The sequence below is a fragment of the Sceloporus occidentalis genome, unplaced genomic scaffold (genome assembly GCF_023333645.1).
Source record: "Sceloporus occidentalis isolate IW3139 unplaced genomic scaffold, rSceOcc1.0.p SCAF_4, whole genome shotgun sequence".
NCBI lineage: Eukaryota > Metazoa > Chordata > Lepidosauria > Squamata > Phrynosomatidae > Sceloporus > Sceloporus occidentalis.
In genome coordinates this window covers 93,570,373-93,587,894 of record NW_028316984.1, presented here as the reverse complement: position 1 = coordinate 93,587,894, position 17,522 = coordinate 93,570,373, and the positions used below count along the sequence as shown (strand labels likewise).

Here is a 17,522-nt window from a genome sequence, read left to right as displayed (position 1 = left end):
GAGGTGATCCAGAAGACCACATGGTTTAAACGAGATTGTTCACAACATCAATACAGAATTTATTTCACCCTTATGGACCAGTTTCCTAAGAATATAAATTTATAATGTTTCTATGCATTTCAAACAGTCCAGTACTGTAAACATTGGCTTGATTGTAATTTCTGCATTGTAAATTTCATAGAGTTGGAAGAGACTTTAAGGGCCATTAAGTCCAACCCCCTGCTGTGCAGGAAGACACAAGCACAAGACCCCCATGATATGGCCGACCATCCTCTGTTCAAACACCTCCAAAGAAGAAGACTCCACCACACTCTGAGGGAGTGTGTTTCATATTCTGCAATTCATAACAGGTATTTCTAAGTATTTTAATCTCACATACCATTGGAGATGAATTCATTGTAGATTGGCTGGCCATTATAATCCCCACAAAGACCACATGTATAGTTTTGAAACTTGATGTCAAGCTCAACCTAAATTGAAAAAGCAAAACCATAAGAACATCTCAATAATTGCAGCAAAGCAGGATATAATTTTGTTGGTGGTATGTGCTTTCAAGTCGTTTCCAACTTATGGCAACCCTAAGACAAACCTATTGTGGGGTTTTCTTGGCAAGACTTGTTTGGAGGTTTGCCATTGCCTTCCTGCTTGAAGCTTAGAGCATGTGACTTGCCCAAGGTCACCCAGGGAGTTTCATGGTTGAGCCAGGAGTCAAACCCTGGTCTCCAGAGTAGTGGTCCAACACTCAAACCACTATGCGACTTTGACTCTCATGCCTTACACTTAAACTATTAGGATACATGTTACTTCACCATGCCAAGCACAGATCTTTTCCATCTCTACTTTAAATCAGTAGAGCTTTAAATCAGGGATGGAGGAAGTGTAGGAAATGGTTTTTCTAGTTGTTTCCAGGAACAACAAGAGAGTTTTAAGGAGGTTCCAGAAGACCTTTTAAAGTCTAAATGGAGATACATTTAGCAGTGTAATCCCATCCATACAGCATCTGTGCCGAAGAGTTTTTGAAATTTTGTTTTGGGGTTACAACTCACAGAATCCCAAGGTAGACTAACTACTGACCACACTGACAAGGCAATTCTGAGAGTTTTAACCTCAAATGTAACTTTTTCCAGTTCTACCTGAGCTCTGTTAATGAGATACGAGGCTTCTAAATAAAGACTAGCATGATAAGCAGGACAATTCTCTAGAAAGAGTATTTAAAAGGGTAGTGGACTTGAAAAACAGGGAACATAAAACTTCTCACAAAACTTTCATTTTTTTTGCATCTATTTGCAAAATAGATGCAGATTTCCTGAAGTGGAGCTTTTCTGAGATATACTACAGAGAGCATCCTTTGAACTGCAACAGATTACAATATTACTGTTGAAGTTATCTCGCCCCACTAGCATTAATTCCACCTACTGGAACACAGAACCAAAAAAAGTGTTTGCTGCCTGCATGGAATTGGACTGGGCTTAGTATCTAGGACAGTCTTATTCTAATATCTCTCCCATTAGCTCCTGTCAGCATGTGTTTATGAATTCTGCTCCTGAACCATAAAGCCTATAACCACTGGCATTGGCTGGTGATAAGAAGGCCTATAGTCAACCATGAATTGTTCCTCAATTCCTCAGTTGTGGAGCAATCACTGAGAAGGTTCATCTGCTTTCCCTTGATATCAACAGTTTCATTCAAGAAGTACTCTTGGATAGCCACTAGACAGGAACACAAGAAATCAATCAGTTTGTAATGTGTTCTGGGCCTCAGTCATGAAGGCTGTGTGTGTGTGTTTCCTGTTGACTTATGGCAGCTCCAAAGAGTTTTCATAGGCAAGGAATATCCTGAGGTGGTTTGCCATTGCATCATGAAGGGTACACCAGCATGTTAATACAAGTCAAAAGCCACACTCAGTGGCAGTTGGTGGGTTCCAGGGTTAGTAGGATAGTGAATCCACTCCAAGTTTTAGTCCAAACTGTAAACACATTGTCCAAGGTGCTGAATCTATTAAAGGACAACACCTTTAACATCCATATTAAAATTCACAGTGGATCCTCTGACATGGAAGCTATTGGCCATGAGTGGCCACACATACATACCATCAAGGCATCCTCTCTGTTCCATATCAGCTGCAGACCAGTTCTGGCATAGACTTTGGTAGCTATCTCATTCTTCTCAATGAGAAGGCCAGAATTGTGGTATGGAGTTTTTGCACTAGAGAGAAGAAGGTCACATTGAACATTCATTACATTCTGTGGCACTGCAATTCCAACACTGCAGTTCCAGGAGGAGTTGAGGAAGGAGGAAATGATAAATTTGTAGAATTTAGCAAGCATTTACATTTCATTCCTAGTCCTATTCATCTTAGCGGCATTTAATATGAATAAGCCAACTGCAGCAGAATTCTATTCATGGTCTTTTAAAGTTTACTATGTTTCTCCAGGAGTGCTATGGGGGTGCAGGGGCAAAATGTGTGCAATTCTGACATGAATGCTAGTCCACCAAATGAAATTTTCTTTCAGTCCCCAAATTTCTAGTATTGCAATAATTTAAAATGCCATTTGAGCATTTAGAAATACAATTTAGGCATCAAAATAAAGAGGACAGGTAAAGCTCTAAGGAAGTGTGAACAAGTACAAGAGATCTATGCTATGGAATTATGGGATTTGTAGCATTTTGTGGCACCAGAGCTCTCTGACAAAGAAGGCTAACTGTCTCATAAAACTACATTTCTCCTAATTCCATAGCATTGAGCCATGGCCGTGAAAGCAGTGTCAAACGTCACTATTTCTGCAGTGCAGATTAGACCTAAATCATTCTTCCAGAGTGAGATCCTATTGTGTAGCTATTTTTCTATTTTTCTGAAATTTTAATGCAGAACAAAATGATAAGTCTAAAAGCAGTGGAACAGGTCAGAATGCAGGAAAAATAAAATGTGTAACACTCTACATGAGAAGGAATCTATCTCCTTAAGCCAATTACACAACATTTGGCATGGATTTTAAATTCCATAATGTAGAGAGGAAAGTCCTCCACATTGCAATTACTACTCCAAGAGGAATAAGGCTGTCATAATCTATCTCACTATGCTATGCCTAAGTAATGCAAAACAGCAAAGGCAGCTGCCACACTGCAGAATTAATGCAGTATGACACCACTTTAACTGTCATGGCACCGTCCTATGGAATCCTTGGACTTGTAGTATGTTGTGGCACCAGAGATCTCTGACAGAGAAGGCTACATTTCTCACAAAACTATAAATTCCAGAATTGTATAGCATTGAGCCATAGCAGTTAAAGTGTTGTGAAACTGCATTAATCCAGCAATGTAGGTGCAGCCTACAATTTATAAGCCCAAAATTAGCCAATGCACTGGCTGTGTGGGTCTTTTCCCTGGGGCAAAAACACACTTAGAGAATTGTGCTGACATTTGCTCTTCCCTGTTTTATATCCAGAATGAGCAAGGGGACATCTTTTGTGATAACCATTGAAGTATAAGAAAACTTCTTCACAGGACCAAGCATATGCTCTGTATGTTCAGTGAAACAGGAGGAAGCCAGGAGAGACAGATTGAGGGCAATGACCAGGATATCCCAATGACCCATAGTGAATCACGGTGATCCACTGGTGGGTTTGGATCTAACAGATCAGCATGAAAGTCCCAGCATAGCCATGGACTCACTTGAATGGCCTTGAATGAACCACTATTGCTTAGCCTCTCTTCCCCACCTATAGAGTAGGATTACATTCACAAATGTTTTGTGAGGATGAACAAAATGAAGCTGTTAAACTAAAATAGAATGAAGGAGGCTGCCCTGTATAAACTGTTAGTAGATGAAAGGGATGAGAAATGCCAGCTAGCAACTATGGAAATTGCTATTTAGTACTACAGTAAATTAACGATCCTGTATTGTGCATTATATTGTTGGGTTTTTTTACTATTGTGCCTAGTTTACATAACCCTTTTCATTTTAAAAAATAGTGCTTTATAACTTTAGCCTACAGTGCAGGATGGGATTGCAACACGATGCCTATTAGTAGTAATGTTAAGGAAATTACAATTGAAATAGCATTATATTGTTTTCCAACAGGGAGAGAAATTGCCATGTAGTTGTTATATTCTGTTTTTAATAATATTTTTGGGAAACCATGTCATCAGTAGTAGGAGGCAAGATAAACAAAATCCCTCTGAGAAATTAAACAGAACTCTTTTGGCATCTGTTGAAGTTTCCCAAGTGTTTTGCCTGAGTGAGAATGCATACATTTACTTCAAGTTTTGTTTTAATTGGAAGCTGGTGACAACCTAGGGATATGTAGAGTACCTTGCTGCTAAATGTACCTTTTTTTTTATCCCACTTGAAGTCCCCAAGAACTTCACCCAATAAACTCCAAATTTGCTTTGAACTTTGCTTAAGACAAAATTTCAGTGGTAACACTGCCCAAGATGGCCTGAAAGTATTGAGTTGCCACACAATACAAGTCTGTCACACTTGTTTTGGCTGTTGGGAGTCTGTAGTTCTGACAGTGTAAGAAAAAGGCTTACAGAAAGTCCATGGGCAAGGCTTGAAAGCAACTGCATCCTCTCACTTGAAGTTCCTCCTAACCAATACTGCCTCTGATATTGGAGATAAAATATTGTCCACTAGACATGGTTGCTTTGTTACTGTTGTGTGCCTACAAGTCATTTCAGACTTGTGGCGATCCTAAGGCGAATCTATCATGGGGCTTTCTGGTCCTGACAGCATGTGACTCACCCAGGGTCACCCAATGAGTTTCCTTAGCCAAGAGGGGAATCATACCTTGATTTATAGAGTCATAGTCCAATGCTCAAACCACTACACTAATCGCTGTGTGTATTTTGCTTCAATAATTAGTATATGAGCTGAGTACTTAAGGCTGCGTGCGTCAGAAGTATAATAACAGAAGAACTTACATTTGCCCATTCACCACAACCAATGTTTGAGTGAGATAGATTGCAACATCCTTAACTGTGACAAGGACATATTGGATGCCAGGGTGCCCTTGGTCATTCAGTTCACGCTGGATGTGGACAGAGAACTCCTTGTAAGACTCTCGGCAGTCGGAAACAAAGTTGTATTCACAGACACCAGGAAACTGGTAAAAATCACCGTCAAAGGTTTTGAAATGGTTGTTCCCCCAAGTACTGCAGACATATTGGCTGTGGTTAGGATTTCTTCCTGTAGTGATGAAGAATGAGGGCAAAGTAACCTTTAAGTGCAATCATGAAGCCACAAAGAAAAAGAATGATGCTTATGCAATTCAGTAAAAATAACTCTGTTTTTGGAAGGGGAGAGGTCACCTCTATGTATCAAATGTTCCATTGAAATGTTGGGGTTTTGTTGTTATAATTTTTGATTGCAACATCTCAAGTGATAGGTAAACTTAAACTGAAAAAAATTATACTCTCTTCTCAGTCAAGACTGCAGACATAGCAAAAGCATCACTGTAAAGCTATGAAACATTGGTACCTTTGGGCAAGATGTGCTGCCTCTTATTGAAGCCAATGTGCGACTTATTTCTATTTCTAAGATTCCCAGGATAGCAGAGGGCATGAAAAACTGCTGAATTGTTTTGAGTCCAGTTGCTATCACTCACATAGGCATTTCTAATTATTTATGTTATTAATCAATGTAAATTTCCTCCACCAAATATGCCACAGACTCAAGATGCTGTTCACAAATCACAGAACCACTAAGCTTTTCCTTCCAAAGAAAGAAGATTCTTAGTTTTTTGTGAGTTTTTCAGGTTATATGGCCATGTTCTAGAAGAGCTTATTCCTAACGTTTCACCAGCATCTGTGGCTTGCATCTTCAGAAAATGCCAGCCACAGATGCTGGCGAAACATCAGGAATAAACTCTTCTAAAACATGGCCACATAGCCCAAAAAAACCACAAAAAACTATGGCTGCCGGCCATGAAAGCCTTCAACTTGACAAAGAAGATTCTGCTCTATATGACATTTGAACTTCAATGGAAAATTCAGAATTAGTGTCATAGTTCTGAAAAGGACATTAAAACAATCTGATAAAACATTTCTCTCTTTCCCTAGTCCACATAATCTGAGACAGAATTATCTGTACATTAACACTGCTAGCATATTAATTCAAATAACCTAAAATAGTATCTGTTGCAAGCAGGGAACTGGAGCATCCAGTGCTCACTACACAGAAATAATTTTCATATCCTTCAAAGTCCTTCTAATAAGCTGAACAAATGGATGCATTTGGTTTTTGTGCACATGGCCACAGCCAATGGATGTTTCTTAGGTTCTCCACTGGACAACTGCACAGCATCTTCTTTAAAAGTCTTACCTTGTTTAACTTGATTTGCGTAGCAAACAGCCAGCCATAGTATTAAGAGGCTGGTTAGCCTTAGCCCCATGGTCGCTAAGAGGGAACGACAGAAGCCCTTTGGGAGCTTTTCTTTATATAATGCCCCTTGATGCAATTCATGTCATCAGAGGGAAGGGGATGAAAGGTGGAGAGAAGAAGGAGGGGTCAATATTTGCAGAGATTAGAAAGTAAACAGGCTGAAATTTTCATTGTAATACCTATAGTCTACCATTCAGGAAATAGTATAATATTGATTCAGTTATCATGCAATTGTCTTTTTTTTATTGCCATTTTACTTCACCCAAAGGATGCTATTTGTCCCTGAGTCACACACAGTTTTATACTGCAGTATCTTAAAACCTGAATTTCCATTGTGGAGGGGAGCTAGTTGTGTTAGAAACAGAATCATAGTGTTAAGTCTGTTGCAGCGAAAACAATGCAAAGCCTTGCATTACCTCAAAAAATTACCATACTTCAGTCACTAACCCATGAATCTAATGAGTGCAGTTAGTGGTTAATGCACACAAACCTTTGTTAATTTTTAAAGTCTCACAAGATTCTTTGTTGTCATACCTGCAGAAAATAGTTCAACAATGCTGAAGCATTTTAAGTGTAACCTGTGGATCTTGCAATTCTTTTTTTCCTGCTTACTTAAAACAATTTACACTCCCTGAAGACCCTACACTAAACCTTTCGAATGAAACAAATATTTATCCATTGTTCATAATAGATAAATAATTAATAAAGCCGATCCTCCATAGCCACAGATTCTGCATCCATGAATTTAACCATTCACAGCTTGAAAACATTACCCCTCCTGCAAAAAAAAGGCAAACCTTGATTTTGTCATTTTATATAAGGGCCACCATTTTACTATGCCCTTCTATCTAATGGGACATGAGCATCCATGGATTTTTGTATCCATGGTGGTTCCTGGAGCCAAACCCCAGTGGATATCAAGGGCCTCCTATTCTGCCATTGTGGGAGTGTAGTAAGCACCATGGTTCTATGCCCCTAAGGAAAATCAGAGCTTGGAAAAGTTACTTTTTTGGAATTCAGCCCCAGAATCTCAACACATGCACAGCCATGATCAAAAATGTTACCCAAAACCTACCTTAAGCTGCAGAGAGCCTCTCTGGGCAATAAAGGTCTATGGTGCAGTCAAGGGGCACTTCAGGATGAAACAGCCAGCCACCTCATATCCTTGCACTGTGGCAAAACAAGGTGGCTGGCAGCATCATCCTAAAGCCTCCCACTTGACTATGCCACAGACTTCCATCACATGGAGTGATTCCCTGCACTTTAGGGTGGGTTTGGATGGTTGATTCCTTAGATAATTTGTAGCTACATTTATGTAGCTGCAAATGCAATGCAGGTTCTTGGTCTACATTTATAACTCAGTGTTTTTCTAAAGATTTCAAGGCAGTGTATATGGTTGTCCTACTCCTCCCTCTTTCCCCTTTTTCCTTACAACAATGAGGCATAGTTTAGGCTGAGAGTGAGTGGCTGAAGGACAACTAGTAGTTTTCATGGCCAGTGAGCTCTAGACCTGGATCTTACAGAAATAGAGGGAGAGTAAATTTTGTGTTAAGTAAAGGCACCTCAGAGGTAAACAGTCAACCTCTGGAGATCTGTCCTGGGAATGCCAATCTGCTGTTTTATAACTAAGGGGTTTATCACATGAGGGTTTATCACATTGATAGTCTCCACTCGCCCCCTTTATTGAAAAGGTGGGCTCCACCAATTATTGAAATGCAATGCAGCAACAGGAGAGCCATGAACATGATAAGTACCTGCCAAAGACACTATTGTCCTACTGTAATTATGCATGTGATAAATTCCTAACTCTCAGTCACCACATAACAGTCTCTAAAGTTCTCTCCTGCCCTAAGGAAATCATATTGGATAGCTGTCCAAGGGAGAGCCAGTGTGGCATAGTGGTTTGAGTATTGGAATACAACTCTAGAGACTAGGGTTCAATTCCTTGTTCAGCCATCAAACTCACTGGGTGATCTTGGACAAGTCGCATGCTCTCAGCCTCAGGGGAATGCAATGGCAACCCTCCTCTGAAGAAATCTTGCCAAGAAAACCCTTTGATGGGTATGTCCTAGGACAGTGATGGTGAACCTTTTTGAGGCCAAGTGCCCAAACTGCAACCCAAAACCCACTTATTTATTGCAAAGTGCCATGTCCCTCTGGATTTCTAGTAATAAACTCTGACAAACTCTGTGCTGGGGCGACGGCACATGTGCCCACAGAGAGGGCTCTGAGTGCCACCTCTGGCATGCGTGCCATAGGTTCGCCATCACTGTCCTAGGATCACCATTAAGTTAGAAACAACCTGAGGGCACACAGCAACAATGAGCTGTTTTGGGAATTTCTCATTGCTCAGGGAAATGAGGAACACTCAACCAGTAATTCTTCCAGAGCTTTAGTGACAGTACTGTAATTTCTACCAGTTTTTCTTCCAGGGGTTTAGTGACAGCTGGCACATGTAGTACTGCGTATTGTATTGTGGAGGGAGTCTTCTGCCAACAGTTCAGTAAACACACTTAATAGGAGTATTCAAATGCCTGAGAAAATATTCATAGTTCTTTACTAAGGGCTACTGCTACTATTATTGTATAAAATAGTGATGTTTGTATTGAGTAAGTAATCTATTATGCTGACTGAGAGGAGACAAGGAGAAATATGCAATGATAATGCACATTTGTGTGTGGAATTTAATGAGCTACCTCATTCAAGAAATACTACAAAATATCTCTCCTGTTATTTTCATGTCAATTTGCCCTTATGAGTACAGTACATTATTGGCTTGATGGAAATATATAATTACCAGTTTACATTCCTCAGCATTTAAATAACCAAATGACCAAAGAAAACAAACAAAACAAACAAGCTTCATTTATATACCACTTCATACCACCTAAGCAGTGTCCCAAAAAGACCAGCAAAATGCTGCTCTTTCTTAAAGCAGTGAAAAACCACCCTTACCACCATGGTGGTGACTTTTCACCGATTCTTTGGTACATTTGGTGATTCTGTGCAGTTGCCATGGAAAACAAAATCTACCCGCTCTGGAGTGTGGTTACACTATACATGGCTCCATTTTATGAAATCCTGGGGTGGTTTAGAATTCCTTGCTAGATTTCCATGGCTGAGTGAGGAAACAGTGTAGCTATCCAAATGTTGTTTAACTGCAACTCCCAACATTCCTCAACCTTGGCTAGTCACCCTTATTTTTGTCCAGAAAAAGGATGGTCTTGTGATCTGGAGGGATTGATGACCACAAAGTCTCAGTAGAGGCTGCTGGAAGTTGCAGTCCAAGAAGATCTGAAGAGCCACACAATTTTCATCCCATATTTTAGTCCCAGCAGAAAAGATTCAGAAAAATGTAAAGACTCTGTGAAATACTGCAAAGATGCAAGGCTGCCAATCAAATCCCTGTTCAGCTATGGAAACCCACTGGGTGACTTTGGACAAGTCAAACTCTCTCATCCTCAGAAGGCAATGATGACAAATTTTCTCTGAAGAACGCTTGCCAAGAAAACCCTATGACAGGGTCACCATAAGTGACAGTCATCTTGAAAGCATATAATAATATCAACAAAAATAATCAAGTTTTTCTGCCCATTGTCTTGGACTTTTCTTGGCTACATGCCATACAGACCACAGAAAAAATAAGGATACTAGCCAGGAAGATATTGACATTTCTGAGACATCCTTGAGATGCTGATTTCTTGTGTATCAGACTTCTCAGAAGGGCACACTTTTCTTTCTTTTTCTAAATCCAGATTTTATTATTTGGATTTGCATTTTAATATGAAGAGAAGGGTACTTTCTTTTCTAATCATTTCAGCTACTGTGTACATAACTCACTTTATAGTTTACAGGCATAGCCACAGAGGGTGTGGGAGACAGGCAACGTCAAATATCTAATAAACTGGGCTATGTTTAGTTTATACCCATGCTTTCCAGCTGCTCCTTGTGACATCTTCTCCTGTATATTTGATTATTATTAATGTCTGAATCATAGGAAAATACATCACAAGTAAACACTAAACTGAAAAAGAAATGTTTTCCTTATTTGAGGAAACATAATGACTGACAAGCAAGCATTAAATAAACTCATGAATATCTCAGGATCAAAAATCGTTCATTGGAACATGAAGAATATGTAGTTTTGTGTTGTGCATGCCTATGTGTCTGTGTGTGTGTGATTGGAGCAACTAAACAACTAATAACATCTGTACTGGTCCTCTCCTTAGAAGGATCTATCTCCAAGACACCAGGATTTAAATCCTCACTCAGGTATGGAAACACACTGGCTGATCTTGGGTAAGTCACACTCTCTCAGCTTAGAAGAAAGCAATGGCAAACAGCCTCTGAATAAATCTTGCCAGGGATGCTCCATGATAGGGTCACCATAATTCTGGGACACACAACAACATACTAATGCTAGGGAGACATATAAGGAGCCAAATGAGTACTATATGCTTTGCATATATGGTCCAAGGGTGGACCATGGATGTATACACATTACCTCTCCCCTGCTGATTTAAATACAAATTATTATTGACATAATCAGATACAGTAACATTTGAGAGTTGAAATCCCTGCTCAGACACGAAAACTCATCTTGGACAAGTGACATTCTTTCTGTTTTAGAGGAACGCAATGGCAAACCTCTTCTGAAGAAGTCATGCCAAGAAAACCCTCCATAGGTTCCTGTGCCTTGAAGGCACATGGAAACGACAACATTAGGAATACTAAAATATATAAAATATCTATGGGAAGCTGCCTGGGGTTAGTGCCCAATTTTTATTTGTTTCAGCTGAAGTCAGCATAATAAACTGGAAATAATGGGCTCTTAGAATGATAGCATCACTGTGTGCAGCATGCTCACCTACCAATAAGCACCCATTATTACTGAGGATAACCATGGAGAAAGAAAAAAAATGTAGCTAGAGTGGGAATTTATGCAATCCAGACCAAGGACATTACCACAGGAGCCGCACTCTTGCAGCAATTCCATCAGTGTTTTAAAAATGGAAACACATTACTCTCTTCCTTATTCTTCCTTCACCCCATCTCCCTGCCCTGTGCCCTACCCAGCATGCATTTTCGTTATTTTGTTTTGTTTTATTTTCACTATTCCACACAATTCCAGAGCTCTGCTACTGCTACTGTGAGTTAGGTTTTTTAAAAAAAAGATGGAGGGGATAAAAATAATAAAGGGAATCAGGCTGCTTGAGAATAGGGAGGAGGAGAGGGGACAGCAGAAGAGGAGGGGACACTAACAATGTGTGACTGCCAATCTCACAATTGCCCCAGCAGTGACATTTTGTACCTAGAAACATGCGTATTTGGGGAATCATTGCCTGGTGCAAAGCAGATCACTATGGCCATTGTGAAACAAAATCTGGGCTCCAGGGTTTCTTAATACATGGAGTCTGGGTTTATAATATATCCCATTCAATGGAGGAAACCCCACCCAACAATATCAAATATTAATTGATTCTTGTCATACTAAAGAACACCTTATCATTAGTGATGTTTTATTAAAATGTTTCAGCTGTAATTTTGGAAGACTGATGATTTTCTGTGTAAGCAATCCATCTTATTTGCACTGAAAGACCTGGCAATTATATACAAAGAGTACACACAGAGGTTAGAAAGTAAATGAAGGAAACCAGAATGTCTTCTTAATGACACTGGCTGAATTCCAGCATCCAGTAAAGTGCTCTTAAGTCTTCCTGATTAGAATGGAACATGTAAATAGGACATTGGATATAGCCTTTGGCAATGCTACAGATCCCACTACACACATGGTATTTTCACTGAAAACTATGGTAAATAGTTTGCTGTGAATATATGGAGCTCTCTTCTCCTTCCATGGTTGGCACATGCAAAGCTGCAAATGTGAACACAGATGATTTAATTTGTTTTTGTTTTTGTGGACTGAGTGGAGTATGAATACACAAGCCATAGCATATTGGTTTTTTCTGGCTGCCTTCATGTCATTGGTCTTTATATACCAAATCCTCAGGGGAAGGGAGGCTATAAACACACAGAGATTGGGGCCACTGGTTGCAATTCAGGAAGGGAGGACAAATGCTGCTGAGAAGGACAAATGCCATGGAAGTTTGTGCGTGAGGAACTGTAAATGAAAGCATCTGCTAATGAAAGAAGTTTTTTCTTCAGACATGTACTACATCTACAATTGATTTCATAATCAGTGAATTAGGTAAAAGACATGAGTTTCTTCCGATCGTCTGTTGAGAATCTAGAACCACTGTGGTGTAGTGGTTTGAGTGCTCGACCTGGAGACAAGGGTTCAAATCCCTCTCAGACATGGAAACTCAGTGTGTGATTTAGGGCAAGTCGCTCTCTTTGAGCCTTAACAGAAAGCAATAACAAACCTCTTCTGAATAAATCTTGCCAAGAAATCCCTAAGGTGGTGTTTTGTCATAAGTGGGAGTTGACTTGAAAGCATATGACAACAAGTGGAGAATATAAAACAGGAGAGGCAAAGTGTGGACCTGGGACTACCTTTGGGCCCGAGACTGGTCCTTCTGGCCTTTCCTGATTTGATTTGGCTTGGCAGCCCCTGTAGGCCCTGAAGGGTCCAAGGGCCTTGAAATTGGCCCCTGGACCCACCACAGTTGTCCACAAATTGTTGGATGCTCACTGAGATCAGTTTCCTGCATGCTTTGCAAATAAAATGGTTTGAATTTCCCTGGACTTGCATTCTGCTATTGGAGCAATCTGGTATTGATGTAACTTGGGCAAGTCTTTGTCTGTTAGCTTGTACATCTTGAGAAGGTGGACAGGGTGGCTACAATGGCAAGGGCTACCACATGTTTACTTGGTCGTTATCTTTCCTGGCTAATATCATAGTTCAGGAAAATAATTCATTGCCTCTTTAGAGAATGTGTTTTCCTCTTAGAATCTTAAAGTTGGAAGACACAACAAAGGCCACTTAGTTCAACCTCCTGCCAGTGCAGAAATACACAGTTCAAAGATTCCTAAGTGACCATCCAAACTCAGTTTCAACAAAGATAACTTTGCCAGCTTCTGAGGTAGTCTTTCCCACTTTTGGACAGTATTTATCCTCACTGTCAAACAGCTATTCTTTTTTGCAATTATTGTCTAGATTCATTTCATTTGGGACTTTGGCCAGACTAGGAGACCAGCATAGCTTTGTTCACCTTGGTAGATGTCCTACACCAGTAACTGGAATAGAAAGAGCACAGGAAAAGCCTCCTTAGATATCTTGGCAACCTTCAATACCAATCAACCATAGTATCTTTCTGGACTGCTTGGCTGGACTGAGCACAGCTCTTGTGGTTCTGAATCCTCATACAAAGTTATATCCAAAAAATGGTGCTGGGTGGGTTCAGCAACATGGTCTTTGGTGTTTAGTGGTCCACATGGTCCTGCTCTCTCTCTCTCTCTCTCTCTCTCTCTCACACACACACACACACACACACACATCTTGTTCAGCATCTATATGAAACCAATGGGACATGCCATAGAATCATAGAGTTGGAAGAGACTGCAAAGGCCATCCAGTCCAATCCCCTGCCATGCAGGAACTCTCAATCAAAGCATCCCCGACAGATGGCCATCCAGCCTCTGCTTAAAGACCTCCAAGGAAGGAGACTCCACTACACTCCAAGGGAGTGTGTTCCACTGTCGAACAGCCCTTACTGTTAGGAAGTTCCTCCTAATGTTGAGGTGGAATCTCTTTTGCTGTAGCTTGCATCCATTGCTCCGGGTCCTAGTCTCTGGAGCAGCAGAAAACAAGTTTGCTCCCTCATCAATATGACATCCCTTCAACTATTTAAACAGCACTATCATATCATCTCTTAACCTTCTCTTCTCCAAGCTAAACATCCCCAGCTCCCTAAGTCTCTCCTCATAGGGCATGGTTTCCAGACCCTTCACCATTTTGGTCACCCTCCCCTGGACACACTCTAGCTTCTCAACATCCTTTTGAATTGTGGTGCCCAGAACTGGACACAATATTCTAGGTGAGGCATGGCCAAGACAGAATAGAGTTGCACTATTACTTCCCTTGATCTAAACACTATACTTCTACTGATGCAACCTAGAATCTCATTGGCCTTTTTAGCTACCACATGACACTGTTGACTCATGTTCAACTTGTGGTCTACTAGGACTCCTAGATTCCTTTCACACATAGTTTCATTAAGACAGGTGTCCCCCATCCTATATCTGTGCATTTCTCCCCCCCCCCCCGCCCCCAGTGAAGTATTTTACATTTCTCTGTGTTGAAATTCATTTTGTTAGCTTTGGCCGAGGTTTCTAATCTATTACGGTCATTTTGAATTTTGATCCTGTCCTCTGACCTAATTTGGTATCATCTGCAAATTTGATAAGCCTGCTCCCTATTCTTTCATCGAAGTCATTGATAAAGAGGTTGAATAGCACTGGGCCTAGGACAGAACCTTGTGGGACCCCACTAGTCACTTCTCTCCAGGATGAAGATGAGCACCCTTTGGATTCAGCTGGTCAATCAATTACAAATCCATTTAATAGTTGCACTGTCTAACCCACATTTTCTTAGCTTGTTTGCAAGACTGTCATGGGGGACCTTGTCAAAGGCCCTACTGAAATCAAGATACACAATATCCACAGCATTCCCTTATCTACCAAGCTGGTAATTTTATCAAAGAACGAGATCAGATTAGTCTGGCATGAATTGTTTTTTAGAAATCTGTGTCATTTGATGCTTTGATATGATTTGTGACTAGGGATGCCATATCCCGGCGGCTCCCGGGGCAATCACGGTTTTCGAGGAACTGGGCACGCCCCGGCCCGGTCCCCCCTAGATCCTGGGTTTGGGCACAGCCTCTGGGCTGGGCCCGCTCATTTGGCCATTGCTGCTGTAACAGAAATTTCAGGAAACTTAAAGTTCTAGAACTGACAGAGCAAAGAATTGGCAAGAGGACCTAGTAAATTGAAAATCCATAAGTTTATTTCCAAATGTCGACAAAGGAAAACATTGAACTCAGTGGAATTCAAGTTCCAAAAAGCTGAGATCCCGAACAAGACAAAATGGCTCTTTTTATATTATTGAAGACAAAGAAGCTTCTTCAATACACCTGATTGGCTAATTACAATTTAAACATACCGAATTCTTACAATCAGAACAGAAATGCATGCATACATTAAAACTGCATCATCACTCCTTACCCCCTCCTTTAGGAATTTAGTAGCTTTCCTTCTAACCTTGCTTCTGAACATCAACAATGTATCCTTATCTTAAATTGTGTATATTATGTCTAATTTTGTTGGTGCCAGCTTCTTACGGGTCATGATGCTCTTTTTACTCCTTTGCTCTAATTTTCAGGCCTCATTTTAAAAACTATCTCTCTGGCTGACAAAGGTGACTCCATCTTTCTATAGCTTTCTATTATAGCAGGAAAATTCCACCACTACACCGCGGCTGCTAATGCGGCTGGCACTGGCCAGCCACCCACCTCCTCCTCCTCCTCCTTGGCTGCGCCTCCCTCCTCCTCCTCCGCTCCTCCTTCTTCTGCGCAGCTGCTGCACCGCCCACGGCACTTGCCTGGGCAGCGGCCGGCAGCAGCACACGTTCGCCCTTCTTGCGCGCCTGCGCGCAGGGCATAAAAAGGAGTGTGCATCCCCGAAGCTGTCCGGCCAATGACAGAAGAGCAGGGGCTGGCCTGTTTCCAGCCCCAGTCTGCCATTGGCCAGTGAGCTTTGGAGGAGGAGGAGGAGGCAGAGCAGGAGGAGGAGGACCAAGGCCTCTGGCCAGGGGGAGGGAAAACCGCCATTTCCTGGTGCGAAATTCAAGCAATGAGGAGGAGGAGGAGGAGGAGGAGGAAGAAGAGGAGGAGGAGGAGGAGGAGGAGGAGGAGGGTGCCCATTTATTTCCCTTTCCCTCAAAGTATCTTTTTTGTGTATTTTTGGTGCTTTTAATGCTTTTTCGTGTGTCCTCCATTTTAAAAAATGTGTCCTACATTTGAAAATGTTGTCCTACATTTGTCCCGGTTTGGAGGTCTTGACTTATGGCAACCCTAGTTGTGACCAATATGCTGATGACACCCAGCTCTGTTATTCTTTTACTATTCTTTATCACCTGGCACTAAGGAAGCAGTCAATAGTCCTGAATATTATCTGGTTTGATAATGATTTAGTTGAGGGAGAACAAGGTGTAATCAAATGCTGGCAATATGGGAGATGCTGCTGGTAAGCAAAAAGTTTGACTTGGGCACTTGAATTCAACCTCAAAGCAATTGTACTCCTCTTGAAAGGTCAGATTCATGGTCTCAGAGCCTTGACTCTGTAATCCCAGGTGGCAGCTGTAACAAAGGGTCTGAACAGACAGGCCAAAATAAAGCTGCTTCAGATCACTTTGGAGGTTTGCTGTTTAAATGACACACACATCTTAAGAGTCCAGAAGCTGTGCCAAAGCTATGCCCCAGTCCTTAAAACTGAAGTATGGCTTTGGCATGGTTTCTGGACTCTTAGGATGCATGCATCATTTAAACAGCATACCTCCAAAGTGACCTGACACAGTTTTATTTTGGCCTGTCTGTTTGGGCCCAAAGACTGCTTTTGTACAATTCCACTTGGTGCACCACTATAACTTTTCTTGATCTGACCTGACTTTGCATCACTCACCAGTGCCTTGTTTATTTACTGCATCGTGTGTATTGCAATATAACCTGTATAGTCTACCCTTGAAGAAAGTTTCACCTGGTACAAAATCCAACAGCTAAGCTGCCAAATTGTGCATGGTATCAAGAGTGCATTACTGTGATCTAAAAGACCTGAACAGTTTGCTGATTATTTTCCACACTAGTTCAATATATTTCTTTTAGTTTTTAAAGCCCTAAATGTCTTGCCATCTAACAGACCACTATCTGAACTTTTCTGGATGTTAAGATCTACAGAAGAGGCCTTGACAGTCTCATGGGAGAGGGTTTCCTCAGGTGTTGCTTCCAGATTATAGACTGCCATCTCCTCAGACTGCAATAAAGTTAACAACTATTACTGTTTTTGGGGAAGGCATAAAGAGAGCAACTGTGGTGTGCTGGTTGGACTGTGGGATGAAGGCTCTGGGAGACCAGAATTCATGCCTGCTCAGTTACAGAAACCCATTTAGGCAGACCTTAGGCAAGTC

The 17,522-nt window shown here is 41.1% G+C and overlaps 1 protein-coding gene across 1 annotated transcript in view; it reads right to left on the bottom strand.

Annotated features, from left to right (window-relative positions):
- The window catches only part of MUC2 (mucin 2, oligomeric mucus/gel-forming), an 87,271-nt gene extending 80,879 nt beyond the window's left edge, over nt 1-6,392 (bottom strand). Inside the window, exons 1-4 of the mRNA XM_089523094.1 lie at nt 6,323-6,392; nt 4,924-5,188; nt 2,091-2,205; nt 380-470 (exon numbers count right to left, since the gene is read on the bottom strand). Of these exons, the coding sequence (XP_089379220.1) occupies nt 380-470; nt 2,091-2,205; nt 4,924-5,188; nt 6,323-6,392 (541 nt within the window). The remainder of the gene's footprint in view (nt 1-379; nt 471-2,090; nt 2,206-4,923; nt 5,189-6,322) is intronic.
- Nucleotides 6,393-17,522: the final 11,130 nt, after the last annotated feature.